Source organism: Ambystoma mexicanum, chromosome 2q, assembly GCF_040938575.1.
Source record: "Ambystoma mexicanum isolate Mex_15411 chromosome 2q, UKY_AmexF1_1, whole genome shotgun sequence".
NCBI classification, from domain to species: domain Eukaryota; kingdom Metazoa; phylum Chordata; class Amphibia; order Caudata; family Ambystomatidae; genus Ambystoma; species Ambystoma mexicanum.
The window spans coordinates 1,476,325,642-1,476,340,639 of NC_090924.1; the positions used below are offsets into that span (position 1 = coordinate 1,476,325,642).

At 44.7% G+C, this 14,998-nt stretch overlaps 2 protein-coding genes across 3 annotated transcripts in view; both read left to right on the forward strand.

The window, feature by feature from the left end:
- LOC138570282 (zinc finger protein 271-like) overlaps positions 1-14,998 on the forward strand; it is a 168,492-nt gene that overhangs the window by 63,561 nt on the left and 89,933 nt on the right. The gene's annotated exons all lie outside the window — the stretch shown is intronic.
- LOC138568905 (zinc finger protein 271-like) lies at positions 10,192-11,449 on the forward strand. Its single transcript, XM_069646684.1, has 2 exons — positions 10,192-10,729; positions 10,875-11,449. Exons 1-2 carry the CDS (start codon positions 10,192-10,194, stop codon positions 11,447-11,449), a joined length of 1,113 nt encoding a protein of 370 aa, XP_069502785.1.

A 14,998-nucleotide genomic window follows, 5' to 3' on the forward strand; every position in this document is an offset into this window, starting at 1 on the left:
TAGACATATGCGCGTTGTATACAAGCATCCCCCAGGAGGAGGCGTTCAATGTGTATGTGAAATACTCACCATCGAAAGATCACCCCACAATACCCCTGGAGAATTCATCTTGGAGTTTCTTGCTATTGCTCTTGAAAAGAACTATTTCAAATATGAAGACCAGTTCTTCTTACAGACACATGGCACTGCAATTGGCGCGGCATTTGCCCCCAGTCTAACCATATTATATATGGCAATGTGGGAACATCATTTTGTTTTCACAGAAACGAATCCTTTTGTGGGCCATATAAAACTATGGCGGTGCTATATTGACGACTTTCTTCTGATTTGGCATGGTTCAGCCATTGCCCTTCAAGAATTTTTTCTTTGGCTCAATATGCAACATACGAAGATCAAATTTACGATCAGCACCAGTATTAAAGAGATCAATTTTTTGGATCTTAATATATACGTGAGGGATTGAAACTTAGAATGTTCGCTCTTCAGAAAACCTACGGATAGAAACACATTATTCAATTTCTCTAGCTTCCATCCCAGGGGAGTCAAGGAGAATCTTCCGTATGGTCAATTTCTGCGATTACGTAGAAATTGCACTTCCATCACAGAGTATACAACTCACACGGATAATCTTAAAACACGACTGGTTACAAGAGGATATCCAAGCAAATTGGTCTCTAAGGCGGCTAAAAGAGTGAGATTTACACCTACAGAATCCCTACTTAATACTAAAGAACCCCACACAGAAGAAAAGTTAGTTTGTGTTTTGCCATGCACCACGCATACTTATGCATTCAAGAAGGTGATCAAGAAGTTTTGGCCCCTTGTTAAATTGGGGCTTACAGATGAACCCATGCCATTGTTTGCCATGACTAAGCAGAAAAATTTGAGGGACTTGTTTGTGCATTCCAAATCACAGGTTTCCAGAAATAGAACCACGGGCTGGGATTTACGCCCACTAGTAGGACACTTCCCCTGTGGAGGCTGCTCAGTCTGCACGTACACAAAGAAAATAAGGGAGTTCCAAGTGAGAGGCAGAAAATGGAATATTCAAGCCCTCACTAATTGCAAAACATCTAATGCAATATATTGTGTGGAGTATCCATGTGGCCTTAAATATGTAGGCCAGACCTCCGACCAGCACATATACGGATTGTGAAACACAGATCTCGCATTAGGTGTAAGAATATCAATGCGCCTTTGGTGCCCCACTATATGGAACATGGTCATTCATCGGAGGATTTGAGTTGGTGGATCTTGGAATCTCTACCTAGGAAGATGATTACTCCATATAGTCTGAATCTTGCGGAAGCTAGGTGGATACACCGTTTGGACACTATTGAACAGGGCTTGAATGAAAGCAACCCCCAATGGTGGTGACCATCATATTGCCTACCACTGGTTATGTGCTATTATACTTTTTTGTCCGTGCTGGCTTGATTTATGGGGTGGCAGCATTGGTTGTTTGTTTGGTTTCCCTTTTAGGGGTCTCTTCTGTAATAGGACGCGTGTCATAATTTTTTTCTTTTTTGACAGACTGGGATAAGAATTAAACATCCATTCCCATTCCCTGCTAGATGCCCCAATCTATTCATTCCGTTTTGAGACCAGTGGACAGCAATAATAATAAAATTAGTGTACGACTCCTGGACTTTCGGGGCCGGTATGTATCGCTGGCATACATGTCAGTCCTATTTCTTTTTCTGTGACTGACTCTACTTACAAGCTGACGTGAGGGGGCTCTTTAGGCTCTCGCAGGTCCTACCTTTCTTTCCATTAGTTGACCGGTAGTGGGCGTCTCCATTCGAGCCGTTCGCGCGCACATTCAGCGTGTAGACGTTCATGTAGCGCCCAACAGCCTGGCTACTCCGACACTCCGGTGTTCCACACGGGTAGTGCAGCGGTCTCTTGCAGGTAGGATACCTGTGGACATGTCCCTGTAACGCTATGCACACGGGGTCTGTACTTTTAGCGCATCGGCGTCTGTATGGGTACACTCGTGAGGCTGTTATTATTATTATTTTTACCTTTTTGCGGATATATTTTTGCCCTCTTATATTCCCAAGGCTCGGGGTTTCTCGTGGTTTTATGGCTGACATTTTGCAGTCCATAGGCTATAGATTCTTTTAATCTTGTTTGTATCTTACTCTCTCTTTTTTTCAGTTCGTGATACACGATCTGTGATTATCCAAACTGCATTAATATCGAGCCTCTCCACCTAAGAGTTTGGTCTCCATCCTTGGATATCTAGAATAGGAGGACATTCGAAAACATGCCCGTATTTACCATTCAGGTGAGCAGCTTTGGGGTCGCCCGGAAGATGATTGGAATTTAACTAGTGAATTGAATGTATATATTCTAACATTGGATTCCTCTTTCTTTTTCTTCTCTCTTTCTCCCTCCCTTTTTTAGTGACATTATTGGTTGTGGATCAATATATGAAAGACAGGAGCACTTACATGTTGCTGACAACATTGCAGTGACAACTCATTTGGGGATTTTTTAGTTACCCCATTTAGTAAGTTGTGTGGAAAAATAATTTCTCTTTGTGTGGATTTTTTACGCTGCAGACTTCTTGGGCCCGGTCTTTGGGGTATCCTACATGTCGACACTTGGGCACAACCCTGCTCCGCACGACGACATGGGGAAGTTTTCACTTGATTTCTTTATCTCCCCCTCATTTCTCCCCTCTCCCCGTTTTCCCCTCCCTGCTTCACAAATTATGTGTAAGCACGATTGGGTGATTTGTATCCGTGGTTAGGGTGGAGGATTTTAATTTTGGTGAGACCACATTGTTAGGGTGCTGTAGCCCTTCTTGACTTTATACACACAGGGTCTTGGTGTTTTTGGTGGAGGCTTTTTCCTCACATTTTAACGTTTCTTATTTATTTGTATATTCTTGGGTGTTGTGTTTTTACTGAATTTTCTTACATGGTAGTAAATATATCATTTATCACATCCACGGAGCTCCATCTCCCTTGGGGTCCTGACGAAGGCAGTGTAATTGATGTTCTGCCGAAACGTCCCCTGCATAACCCTGTGTTTTCCAGTTATGCTGTACGGTTTAACAACGTTACCAAGGACGTAGACCTGGGATGTGCTTTTGGTCATGAATGATGATTTTTAGAATGCAAAATAGGTGACATTGACGAATGAGGATGTCTCTGATTTATTAGACAGACTCGGCCAGCAAGATAGTTTCTCTGCCAGTGTTTTCCTCAACATTGATTACTATACCGTGTCACCTAAGTTTTAATTGATTAATTCACAAAATGTTGACGTATACATGCATGCATTTTCTATATTGACATATGTATTTATGTTTTGATTTTTCTACATAATTATAAATAGACCCAATTGGTCTTTTTTAAGCTTGTAACTGTAGGACCAATGGCCTACGTAATAAATTATGAAACTTTCAGTATAACAAAAATACTACCCACTGTGTGTATTGTTCTTTGAGGTGATTTAATAACCCATGGAATAGGGCCCAGTTGTAGCAAAAACTGGGTCATTGAACTATTTGATAAATGGTTCACCTGGGGGACCCCCCCCTATGTGTGCTAGGTACGGTTTTAATGGCACCGTTAAATCCAGACCGGCTAACTCGGAATGAGGCCCATTGTCTTCCATAATGGTGCGGTAGGTCGGCACCTGATCAACAATCCACCTCTCTCCCAGATTAATTCTAGGTGTGACAGATTCCTCTGGTATGATTCCTATCCGAGGGGTAATTTCATAAGTAACATTAGTGACAGGACTAGAAGGAGTATGATGTGAGAGAATGTTATAAAGCACAGAATTTAATTAGTAAAGTTATCAGGCGCTCCAGGGACAACAATTGCATATATGATACCACAGAGGTATGAGAATGATAACGGTTGGACTTTTCCAAGATGTTACCACTCATTATATGTGAGAAAGGAGAATTATGCAAAGGAAGAATTGGAGTGCACAGAAGGCTTATATCTAGTAGGTCATCTAAGGTATGGTGAGTGACCACAGCGTTCGGGCACATAATACTTTACTTTTCCATGGGAGCCGATTGCTCTGGCAAAGCAGGAGCAGAATGCGGGATAACCAAGACAGAAGTCTTAGTCCTGGGACAATCCCTCCGTGCACAGCAAGTCGGCAATTACCTGCCGGAGTATGGTACCGAGATGTTATCCGAGGAGGTTGCTTGTATCAGAGACATAATGGACAATGAAGAAGTGATAGCATCAGTCAAGATAGGGAAGAAGTTAAATGAATGTCAATGCTGTCAATTGTTTTGGGAACTATAGGATCGACTGAAGGAAAAAAGTTATTTATTTATCAAAGGAAGAGTGTCTTAGCTCATATCTCCGAGCATGCAGACTTTGGAGCAACAATGGGCGACTGCCCTGGTAGGTGACTACCTACCAGGGGAGGAGCAACGACAGGCAGAGCTGGCCGGTCGGTTTCAGTAGTCTCCCTGGAGGACCGCAGGACCTCCACATCTGACAGTGTGAAGAGACACACTTTGCACATGACGCTTGCTTCCCTACTGCACCGCGGATGCTCCGCTTCAGTGTGGTGAGAAGGGTTCAATTGCAGAAGGGGGCAGCTCAAAGTGCACAAGACCCGACTGTTAAACAGTACCAAAGTAGCACGCAGAGGCCTACAGAGGCCTATTCTTCTTACGCTTAGTAATTGTCAGCAAATGCTGCCTTGCAGGAACCCACTATAAGTAACTAGGGTCATGTAAAAGGAAGCACTGAAGGGTAGAAAACCCTTGGTATGATGGATCAATTTTAGCAGAAGAGTCTCCCATAACTGCATGCAGACAACAACAAAGAATCTCCAGCTGAGGGAGAGGTAGGCCCGAAAGGCCACGGAAGGCACCAAGAGGAAGGTGGAGGAAGGAGCCACTGGGAACTAGGATACAGACAAAACTGGAGCAGGACTCACATAAGAAAGGGGTAAGACAGCAAGGAACATCAGTGCACATGGAAACCGTAGCGACGTGCTGATCTTACCCAGGCTGCTCCCTGTATGCCTTTCAGGAGCCAGCGGTTGGGGTCTGAATGCTGTATCAGGCGCCATCTTGCAAAAGGCTAGAATGAGCGAATGAAGCAGTGTGATGGGACATAATAAGGTTAGCAAGGCAGCATCCTCGCCAGCGCTGCCACTAGGACCATTGGTGGTCTCGTTTCCTGACACAAACAGGCACCGCACAGAAGTCTGGGAATAGAAGTCACTACATAAACTCTGGTTATGGTCACCAAGTTATGATCCGCACGAATAGGCAAGAACCGCTTCTGCACAGTGAGGAGGATTAATTAGCAGAAGTAGACGGCTCAAAGAGCACAGGGCAGCGTTGCCACTATGACCATCAGTGGTCTCGTTTCCTGACACAAACAGGCACCGCACAGAAGTCTGGGAATAGAAGTCCTCCACAAAAACACTGCTTAGAGCCTGCAAGTCATGATCCACAAAATTGTGAAAGCCCCCTTCTATTCCTCCTTCCGTGCCCTGGTTTTTCCCTGCGATTCACCGCCACCACTCATCATTACACATAGAAGCAACCTAATGCTACCTTGGAGCTTCAGTGAAGTGCTCTGCAAAATTGTAAACATACAGAGATGTATAGTAACAACAATAATATTATTGTGACAAGCACACACATGCAGTTTAGTTGGTGGGTCTGTGGTCAGTAAGAACATTATGGCAATCATCAACCCGTCGGGGGCGGACATGGCCGGTAACGGTGCACCACCCTGAGCCAAGGTAGGCCCTAGCCATGCAAGGTCCTCAGCGAGGGCTGTGGGTCGTTACCAGCCATGTCTGCACCACGGGTGATAGTCATTCGCATCCAATGATTCATCCGGGGTGCGATTGGTATATTTATTTTTTTCAGGAAGATTGGCTGTGTGTATTGCACCATGCTAATCTCCCCAGAAACAAATAATGGCCACAGCCATAGGAAAAAGGACAGAGTGCCTTTTCCATTTCTATGGTGGCTGCAGGCAGGAGGAGCACCAGGACCAGAGCACAAAACTCTGGTCCAGCAGGAAAGAAAATGGGTGGGGAAAGGGTATGTTTTGTTTTGGGGGGTGAGGGAAAGATGGGGAGGCTACATGGAGAGGATTTCTGTTGCCTCCCCACGTTAAAAAACAAAAATGGCACCACTTGGGAAGTGCCACTTGTGGATGGAAAGAGCAGGCTCTATAGAGTGTATTATCGTCTGCTCTTTCAGCCACCTGATTTGCTGTGCACCCTTCCCCCGGGTAGTCATGTTCTTTCTTCCACTGGCTCACTGTGGTGGAACATATTCCTCAATGGAAAAGAAGATATGTTTCTGTTGGTTGTAGGTGTTTGAGTAGATTTCCATTTTTGAGTGAAATCCTCTCAACCTGTGAGTGCTCCAGCAGTTTACTGGTTCTCCTGAGTGAGTGGGACGCTTTTTCCACACTCATTCCTTCTTTTACCCTGATCCTGGGAACCCTTTTTCTACCTCTTGTTGGTATTTTCCTCTGGAGTCATGCTTTCCTCCATCTTTTCTGGCATCTACATGTTACTAAAGTAGCAGGTAGCCCTTTCTGTGCAGTGTTGCTGGGAACTCCTAGAGCCTCCACTTTATTTCTGTATTTGCCCTTGGTTATCCCACTGACATCTTACCCAGGCCGAGGGATGCTTTGTATCCTACCTCGATTTTCTTTTTGAAAGATCAGCACACTCCACCGTATGAGGAGTGCTCTGGAAGCCAATGTAACCCTTTTCTCATCTCTCCAGCAACTTCTTTGTTACTGTGACAAGTCCCTCCTTTCAGGCTGGTGGCAGTGTACCTATTACATAACTTCTTGTGAACTTTCATCACATTCTGTCATCACGGCTCCAGTAGGGGACACAAGGGTCACCCTTTTTTCCAAAATGGTGGCTGTATATTTTGAAATCCTGAACAAGATGACTTGTCCTTTCTGATGTCTTCTTCTACCTACCTGGGTGGTGGTGGATCCTCTGGTCCCTATGTCTTTGCCTGACTTTCCTTGGAAAGCCCACACAGGGTATTTGAGTGAATGGCAGTACAGGAAGTGGGGGAGGTCAATCAAAGCTCCCCTGGCCTTTGTCCTGCAGTGTGCCTGGGAAAAACCAGTTCAGGCTAGGAGGTTGGCTGTCCCCATTGGACAGCCATCCCCAAGTTTGAATGGTGCCTGTGACATGATTGATTGGCTCATCCAGTATTCCTGCATACAATCTGAGGTCCTGGAGCAGGGTTGACCACAGAAACAGCATATTCTGAAGAAGCCCAAAGTAAGACACCGCCAGCAACTTCCTGCGACCACCATGCCTGCTGAGTAACTGCTGCCACCCGACCTCAACTTCTAAGTGACACAGAAGATCTGAAGATGACGACTTCCTCCCTTGGAATGGTGGGCCGTACTAGTCTTAAGGTGGCCTGCATTTTGCGCCATCCCTGGGAGAGCTGCAACATCCATGGTGTGCAATTCATCAATCAATCCCCTGGGACCTGTGCTGCATCGCTGTGCATGGTTGTGCATAGCGCAGTTTTGCCTGGAACTTTGTGGACATCTTCCTAAGCCTGGAGTAACTTTAGCCAGCTCCCCAAAGTCCCCTCATCAGAGACAAGGACAGAGTAAAGGAGACAAGTCTACCGGCAGGCAGCCGTCCTTCCTCCAAGCCTGAAAATGGCACCAATAAGCCAGAACTGTGAAAACCCTTTGCTAGGCATCTGTCTGCCCGAGAGATGTCACCAGACCCAACAAAGTCCCTTTCTTCTGTCTCCAAGACTAAGAAACCTGTTATCGGGTCTGCAGTCGCTTCACTGCTGGAACTGTCCTGCAGCAACTGCTTCTTCAATTGAGAGATGTCACCAGACCCAACAAAGTCCCTTTCTTCTGTCTCCAAGACTGAGAAACCTGTTACCGGGTCTGCAGTCGCTTCACTGCTGGAACTGTCCTGCAGCAACTGCTTCCTCAATTGAAGGTACTGTCCTGCTCATGGTACAATTTATTAGGGGCCTGCATGCTGATCCTGTGATCCTGCGGGCTGCATAGAGCTTGTTTTTGTACCCCTCAAGGTCTCCATAGAGATACATTGAGGTAGACAAGCCATGGTACGATCTTCTGCCTTAGGGCATTGATCTTTGGGGCAATCTTCAAAGAAAGCTCCCAATGTGCTTGGGCCTCATTGTAAGTTTGCCAGGACTGACACTGCCGAGCGAGACAACCACAGTAGGCGACTCTTCATGGGAGCACTGGCACAGTTGCTAACGGTGCTCCCATGTCCCCACTCCCATAGAGTTCTGTACGACTCTATGGGAATGGGGATTAACAAATATACCGGCGCCTGACTTCCCGGCCGTCGGACTCGTAATTAGCTGGATGCACCGGGAGGTCAGGTGCTGGTAAATCAATACAGGTCTGGTGGCAATCCATCAGTAGCACCAGCAGGGGACCTGTAATGAGGCCCCTTGTCTTGGAAAATCCAACTGTTACTAATATGCAACCTGAGAAGAGCTCCTGATGGGCTTATCCACTCTGAACCTTGTAACTTATATTTCCTTCCTTTTTCTGCTCAACCCCTAGTCACTGGTGGCCCACTGGCCTGTTGAACTTAATGAGACACTCATAAATTAGGGTTGGACTCTCTAAGAGACACAGTTATAAAAAGTTATACGATTTAGTGATATTCAGGTGTCCCTATAGGATTGTGGTCCTCAGTCCTTCGCTTTCTCCCATAAACTCTCTCTTCCTGGTGAGAAAAAAAAAACCTCACTCACTGCTTCTGTGGTTTTAAATACTTCAGACTTGCTTCTTGGCAGTAGTAGATTCTTGATTGGGTTAATGCTCTGAGTCATCTAGTTAGAGGGCAGGCATCAAACCTTTTGCAGGATGATCACAGAAGGATATGCCGATTTGTAGACATAAAAGCTTGACAGGCTGCTGGAGTCCTTCCTGGCTACTGCTCATCTACCAAGTTAGAGGTTTCTCTAGGGACTTGGGTCTCAACCAGCCCTCGCTCAGTTTATCACCATTTATGGCCGTCTCGTCCACGTCACAGTCACGTACCTCCCCTCTAACATTTACCCCGCTCCTTTTCCTAACTCTCTCTGCTACTCTTCTTCATTGGTGGTCTGCAGCTCTATTTTTTTGCGCTTTTTCCTTTTTCGTTGGTCTCCCTGCATTACTGCTCCTCCACTTTCATGTTTGGCTTCTCTGCATCTCAGCCTTAGGGTTTTCCTCTTCTCCTCCTCCTCTCTTTGATGGTCTCACTTCCTCCTCCATTCTGTGCCTCTTGTACACCTCTTTCCTCCTTTCTACCGTTTCCTTCTTCCCACTCCCTGCTCTATCTCCCCAGACCTGTCCTTCTTCGATAGCCATGAGTTATCAAGTTTCTGGGGGTACCTGGGGACTTAGCCTGATGATGGACTCAGGGCTCCTCCCTGTAGCCCCTTCAGGGCTTACATCACAGAGTGTGTAATGCACCCAAACCCCCCTCCTCGCTCCAGTGTCATCACCCACTCTCTGACATGGGCCTGTGTCACAGGCTGCACTTGAAAAATGACAGGCAGAAAATGTTGGCTTTGTCAGTGTTTGTTTTTTAATTACTGAATCATGTATCAAACAAATATATATTGTCTGTTTTTATTCCTGGAGGTTTGATACTCTGATGGATTTATAGATATTCTGTTCATAAATTACATTAATGAACTGTTCTGAGTTTGCAAGCTCCTGGGTTTCATTCTTACATACATTTGGTTTTTCTAAAACATATATGGTTAAATATGATCATGCTAATAACCACTTACATAGAGAGGAAATACACTTTCAATTAATTGTACACTAGACATAGCTAAGAAAAAATGTAATTACGTTTTAAAAGTCCAAATGTGTCAGTCTCTTACAGTTTAAAACGCTTTTATGCTTAATCAGGAGAAAAAGCAGGCCATGGGAGGGCAGTTTCCACTGTAGCAGGAGTATAGGAAGAAGTGTGCGGGATTGTACATACTTGCAAACATGAACACATGGTTAGTAAACAGAGTAACATGAGTTGATGTACCAGGCTATCCATTCACTGTCATGCTTTTTTCACATTATTTTGACTTTCCATGAAGTAGTCTATTGATTGTGTTAGACTGAGAAAAACACAGCCTCACTCGCTATCCCCAAGTGTGTTAGTGGGGGTGGTTTTTTGATGACATAAAATATTATCATGACAAGAAGATGGGCTAAACAGATGGATATGAGTGTCATTACAGAAGATGGGCCATGCCATTGCACAGAACTTGTGAATAAATCATCACCCAATCAGGAGAGGTCAATGGCCTCAACATCCTGGGGCATCCGTACAGTGGAGAAAGCTTTTAACTGCATGGACTGTGGGATGTGTTTCACTCAGAGGTCCAGTCTAATCACACACATGAAATCCCACACTGCAGAGAGTCCCTTTAAATGTACTGAGTGTGAGAAAAGCTACACTCAAATCTCAGATCTGCGCAGACATCAGATGATCCATACTAGGGGGGAACCCTACAAGTGCACAGAGTGCAAGAACAGCTTCAGTCGGTCCTCACATGTGATCACGCATAAAAGGGTCCATACTGGGGGGAAGCCTTATGACTGCACAGAGTGTAAGAAAGCCTTCAGTCAATCATCACAACTAATACGTCATCAAATGTTTCATACTGGGGAGACGCCCTACAAGTGCACAGAGTGTAAGAAAAGCTTCTGTTACTCCTCATATCTTATAAGACATCTCAGGGTCCATACTGCAGAGAAACCCTAAAAGTGCACTGAGGAAAAGCTACAGTCAATCATCACATCTAATACAACATCAAATGCTCCATACTGTGGTGAAGCCCTACAAGTGCACAGAGCGACAGAAATGTTTTGATTTCCATCTGAGGAACCATACTGGGCTCAAACCCTACAAGTGCACAGAGTGCGAGCAACGCTTCAGTCACCCCTCTTCTCTGATAATCCATCAAAGGATTCATACTGGGGGGAAGCCTTACAAGTGCAGAGATTGTAAGAAAAGCTTCAGTCAATCATCACATCTAATACACCATCAAATCATCCATACTGGGGTGAAGCCCTACAAGTGCACTGAGTGCAAGAAAAGCTTCAGTCACCCCACAGCTCTGACAATCCATCAAAGGATCCATACTGGTGAGAAGCCCTACAAGTGCACAGAGTGTAAGAAAAGCTTCAGGTCCTCCTCAGGGATGAAAAGACATTTTAGGGTCCATACTGGAGTTAAGCCCTTTAAGTGCACAGAGTGCAAGAAAAGCTTCAGTTGCCCCTCATCTTTGATAAGCCATCAAAGAACCCATTCTGGGGAGAAGCCCTACATGTGCACTGAGTGCAAGAAAAGCTTTAGTCAATCCTCAGATCTAATAAACCATCATATGACTCATACTGTCATGACGCGCACGCCATGTAAACTATGGAGACAATGGAAGAAGGGCTGATTCCATTCTACACCCGGCGGTCTAGTCTTCCACGCGCCCTCGCACGTCATGACGCATTCAAATAGGAATCACACACGGAAGTCGGGGCGTTGCAACCTTGCTTTTCCGCTAGGTTCTCACGCTGTGTATTCTCTGCACTTGCTCCGCCTGTGCCTCCTCTTGTTTTCCTACTTGACCGCCCGCTTGTGCTGCTCGCTCGGTTTCAAGCCTCTCCCCATCCGGCTCGGCTTCCTGTATTCCCACCCCTCTCGAGCAGCCTCTTTCCCCCTTGCTAGGCTTGAGTATTTTCCTTCGTTCCTCCTGTCCTGTTTGCTTCCAGTTCGCGTGCTGCTGTCTTGGTACGCTCCTTTCCCTCTGCAGCCTCCAGCTCTCCCTCTTCTACCCTCGGTGCAATATCCTTCCTGACCACCGCTCCTGTTACCCAGGCTGAAACTCTTCCTTCCACCGCCAGTATTACCTTCTGGGAATCGGAGTCCACTCTTCTCACTACAACGGCAAGCCTTCCTGTCAAAGCATCTGTAGTGCTGTCAACATCCCAGCACACCAGGGTTTTTTAGCTACGCTTTTCCCTGGTTTTGGGGGCAGGCTCCCTGAGGGCCCCCTTTGCCTAGCTGTCTGCCAGCTGGCAAGGTGGCCTCCGTTGGAGCTCGTCCTAAACTCACTAAGAAAGGACTTGACCACTGGAGAGAAAGAAGAGCCATTCATACGGACAGTTCCTCTGAAGAACCCAGTACAGGTGAGGAGAAGGAGGAGGGAACTAAAGAGGGCATTTATCAAGTACACAATATTTCATCGCATGACACATACTCAGGAGAAGCCCTATAAGTGCACAGTGTGTAAGAAAAGCTTCATTGACCCCTCAACTTTGATAAAACATCGGAGATCACATGCTGGGCAGAATCCCTACAAGTGCACAGAGTGTACGAAAACCTTCAGCCAGTCATCACATCTAGGAAGCCATCAAAATCTCCATACTGGGGAGAAGCCCTAAAAGTGCACAGAGTGCCAGAAAAGCTTTTGCCGCTCCTCACACCTGATCATGCATCAGAGGATGCATCAGAGGCCCACCTGATCTTTAAGAGATCCTGGAAGACTACGATCTTCCCATAGTTATCAAGTGGAGAGATGGTATGGATCTATTCCTGCCAGTGACTAGCACTGGGAAGCCTGTAGGAACTCGCCCACTCTGCAGAATGGACTAAGCCTGTCATATTATGGGGAGAATGCACAGAGAGACGCACCACAGGAATGACATAAAAGAAATACCCAGAAAACATCTGCTCATGGCTACACTGGGTAGAACGCTGGAGTGTGCGGTCCTATAGCTACGTATACAAAATACCCCTTTGTTTAAAGATAATACATCCATGTTTATTGCCATCCAGGTCAAGTATTTCTGGGATGTGCCGAGTGGATTTGTGAAAGACTGACATAGGTCTTATTAAAGGAAAATCTGTGGAGTGGTCTGATAATTCTTTATTGACACATTTAACTGGTAGTTTGGTGATAATTAACTGTAAGGAATGTAAACAATGTCTAAACAAATGAGATTCTGGAATGTTGGTCTCTGAAGCAGCAGCCTGAACCTGCAGTTCCTGGGCCTTCTCCCTGAAGATATTTTACTGTAGATTATGAACTCTAAGAAGAAAATTCAACAACCAGATAATCCAATTCCAAAGAAGCAGAACCAGCTCTTCCAGATGGAAGATAACCCCAACACTCAAGATGTCTATAGATTATTGATGCAAGTTGCACAGGATGTCAATGAGGTCAAGATTACCATGGCTGAACTAAATTCTAAGGTGTCTCATCTGGATATTAGAGTCACTGATTTGGAGAAATTATCGGTCAGTAGGAGCTCTGAAATATCCGTTAGTTTTAGAGATTAGAGCAACTTGAAGACAGATCTATACACGGTGAAGAAGAGATGAATGGAAACAGATTTGAAATTGAGAAGCAAAAACATCAGGCTGTTTGGGGTTGAAAAAAGCTTTGGTCCTGGTAGTCAGAATTTACTACCCCTGATCCAGCAAATATTCAAGGACTGCTATGCTATCAACTCCTTTGGTGAGGCTGATATTGATCATATGTACCGAGTTGGAAGTTTTACTAGCTCCAAACCTAGACAGATTTTGGTTACTATTGTGCTCTCCAGATCAAGAGAACTAATTCTTAATGCTGCAAGGATTAAAGGCTCAACCAATTTTGGGGGGAAACCAATTTTTGTCTCCCCGGATTACCCAAAGGAGTTCCTAACAGTCCATAAATCATTCAAAAATGCAAAGGACTTTGCAAAGAGTCTGCAGATTAAGGTATTTTTAAATAGATATAACACTAGGACTCCTGCTTTGCCAGATGGAGATAAAGTCACCACTGACCCAAAGGAAGCCACACTTTGGCTGGAAAAGATTTGTGAAGATCCAATTTCATCTCAACATTTTTGGTGTTTTGACAACTTTTTTTTTAACTAGTTTTTAGAAACATTTTTAATTCATTTTTGTTTTTACTTATCATATTTTTAATATCATTTAATATGTTTTACATATATGGCCTATTCATATTGTCTATTCATATTGCCAAAGATGGCGCCTGTTCACTATTTCAGTTCAACGTTCCCTGTTTTTCGAACATAAACATTTCTTGCTTACTTTGTCTTACTACAAATAAGGAGACATGCCACATTGGAATAAAGGACCCTGCCTTCATATTCTATCAGCTAACTTACGTGTACGCCAGAGCCTCTCTGACGGCCCTTTATACCAGTGTGTGCGGTGCCGGTAATAAAACTGGGAGCAACGGAGACGTGGATATTTCCGTATTAGAGTTGTGCACGTCCCAAGGATAAATGAACTGGCTCGTCATCGCTACATACATCAGTTACGATGACAATGGAAATGTATCTACATGATCAGGTTAGAAGGCTCATTTGGCTTGCCCATATGTGGGTAAACTGTTCGAAACCGAATATTACTTTGCTGTGACAGAATCTTTCACTGTTCTTGGAAATGAAGACAATCGCATTAGAAGAGGCCCCCATCCCCTGAACTGAACACATAAATTCTGCACGGTCTCCGTGATAGCCCTGTTTTCTCTCATGCTTTAAATATATTTGAAGGATTTATGATAACGTGGGGATGTTTTTTGTCAGGTAGAGGAGGGCGTATAAGCACTTCAAATTGGGATGTAGATCATTTTCAACTTCAATCGCTATTGGGTATTGGTGGAGCTGAGTGAGGTATACTGTGTCGCAAGGCATCTTTGCCTCTGAATTACAGAGGTTCAGTATGCTCATGTATGCTTTCACAATAAATAACGGTGAAGGCTGGTATTTAATGAGTTAAGATGGAAAAAGACTGAATCGCTTACAGTTTTATTTGGGTGCTGTACCTCACAAGTGCCAAAAGATAAACAGTAACCACTTTGATCTAAACAACATGTTTAACAGTTTGGAAGCTTGTTTGGTATTACACTTGGTGACTTAAACAAATGTTTATTTTACCTTGTATCATGAAATTGGGGGTCTCCAAAACTAAAAACGCCATTTGATTT

Excerpts from the sequence above, each read along its gene's own strand:
- LOC138568905 (XM_069646684.1), top strand. The coding sequence starts at position 10,192 with ATGACAAGAAGATGGGCTAAACAGATGGATATGAGTGTCATTACAGAA. Across the intron at positions 10,730-10,874 it reads TTACTCCTCATATCTTATAA|TCCATCTGAGGAACCATACT; the intron begins GACATCTCAGGG and ends AATGTTTTGATT.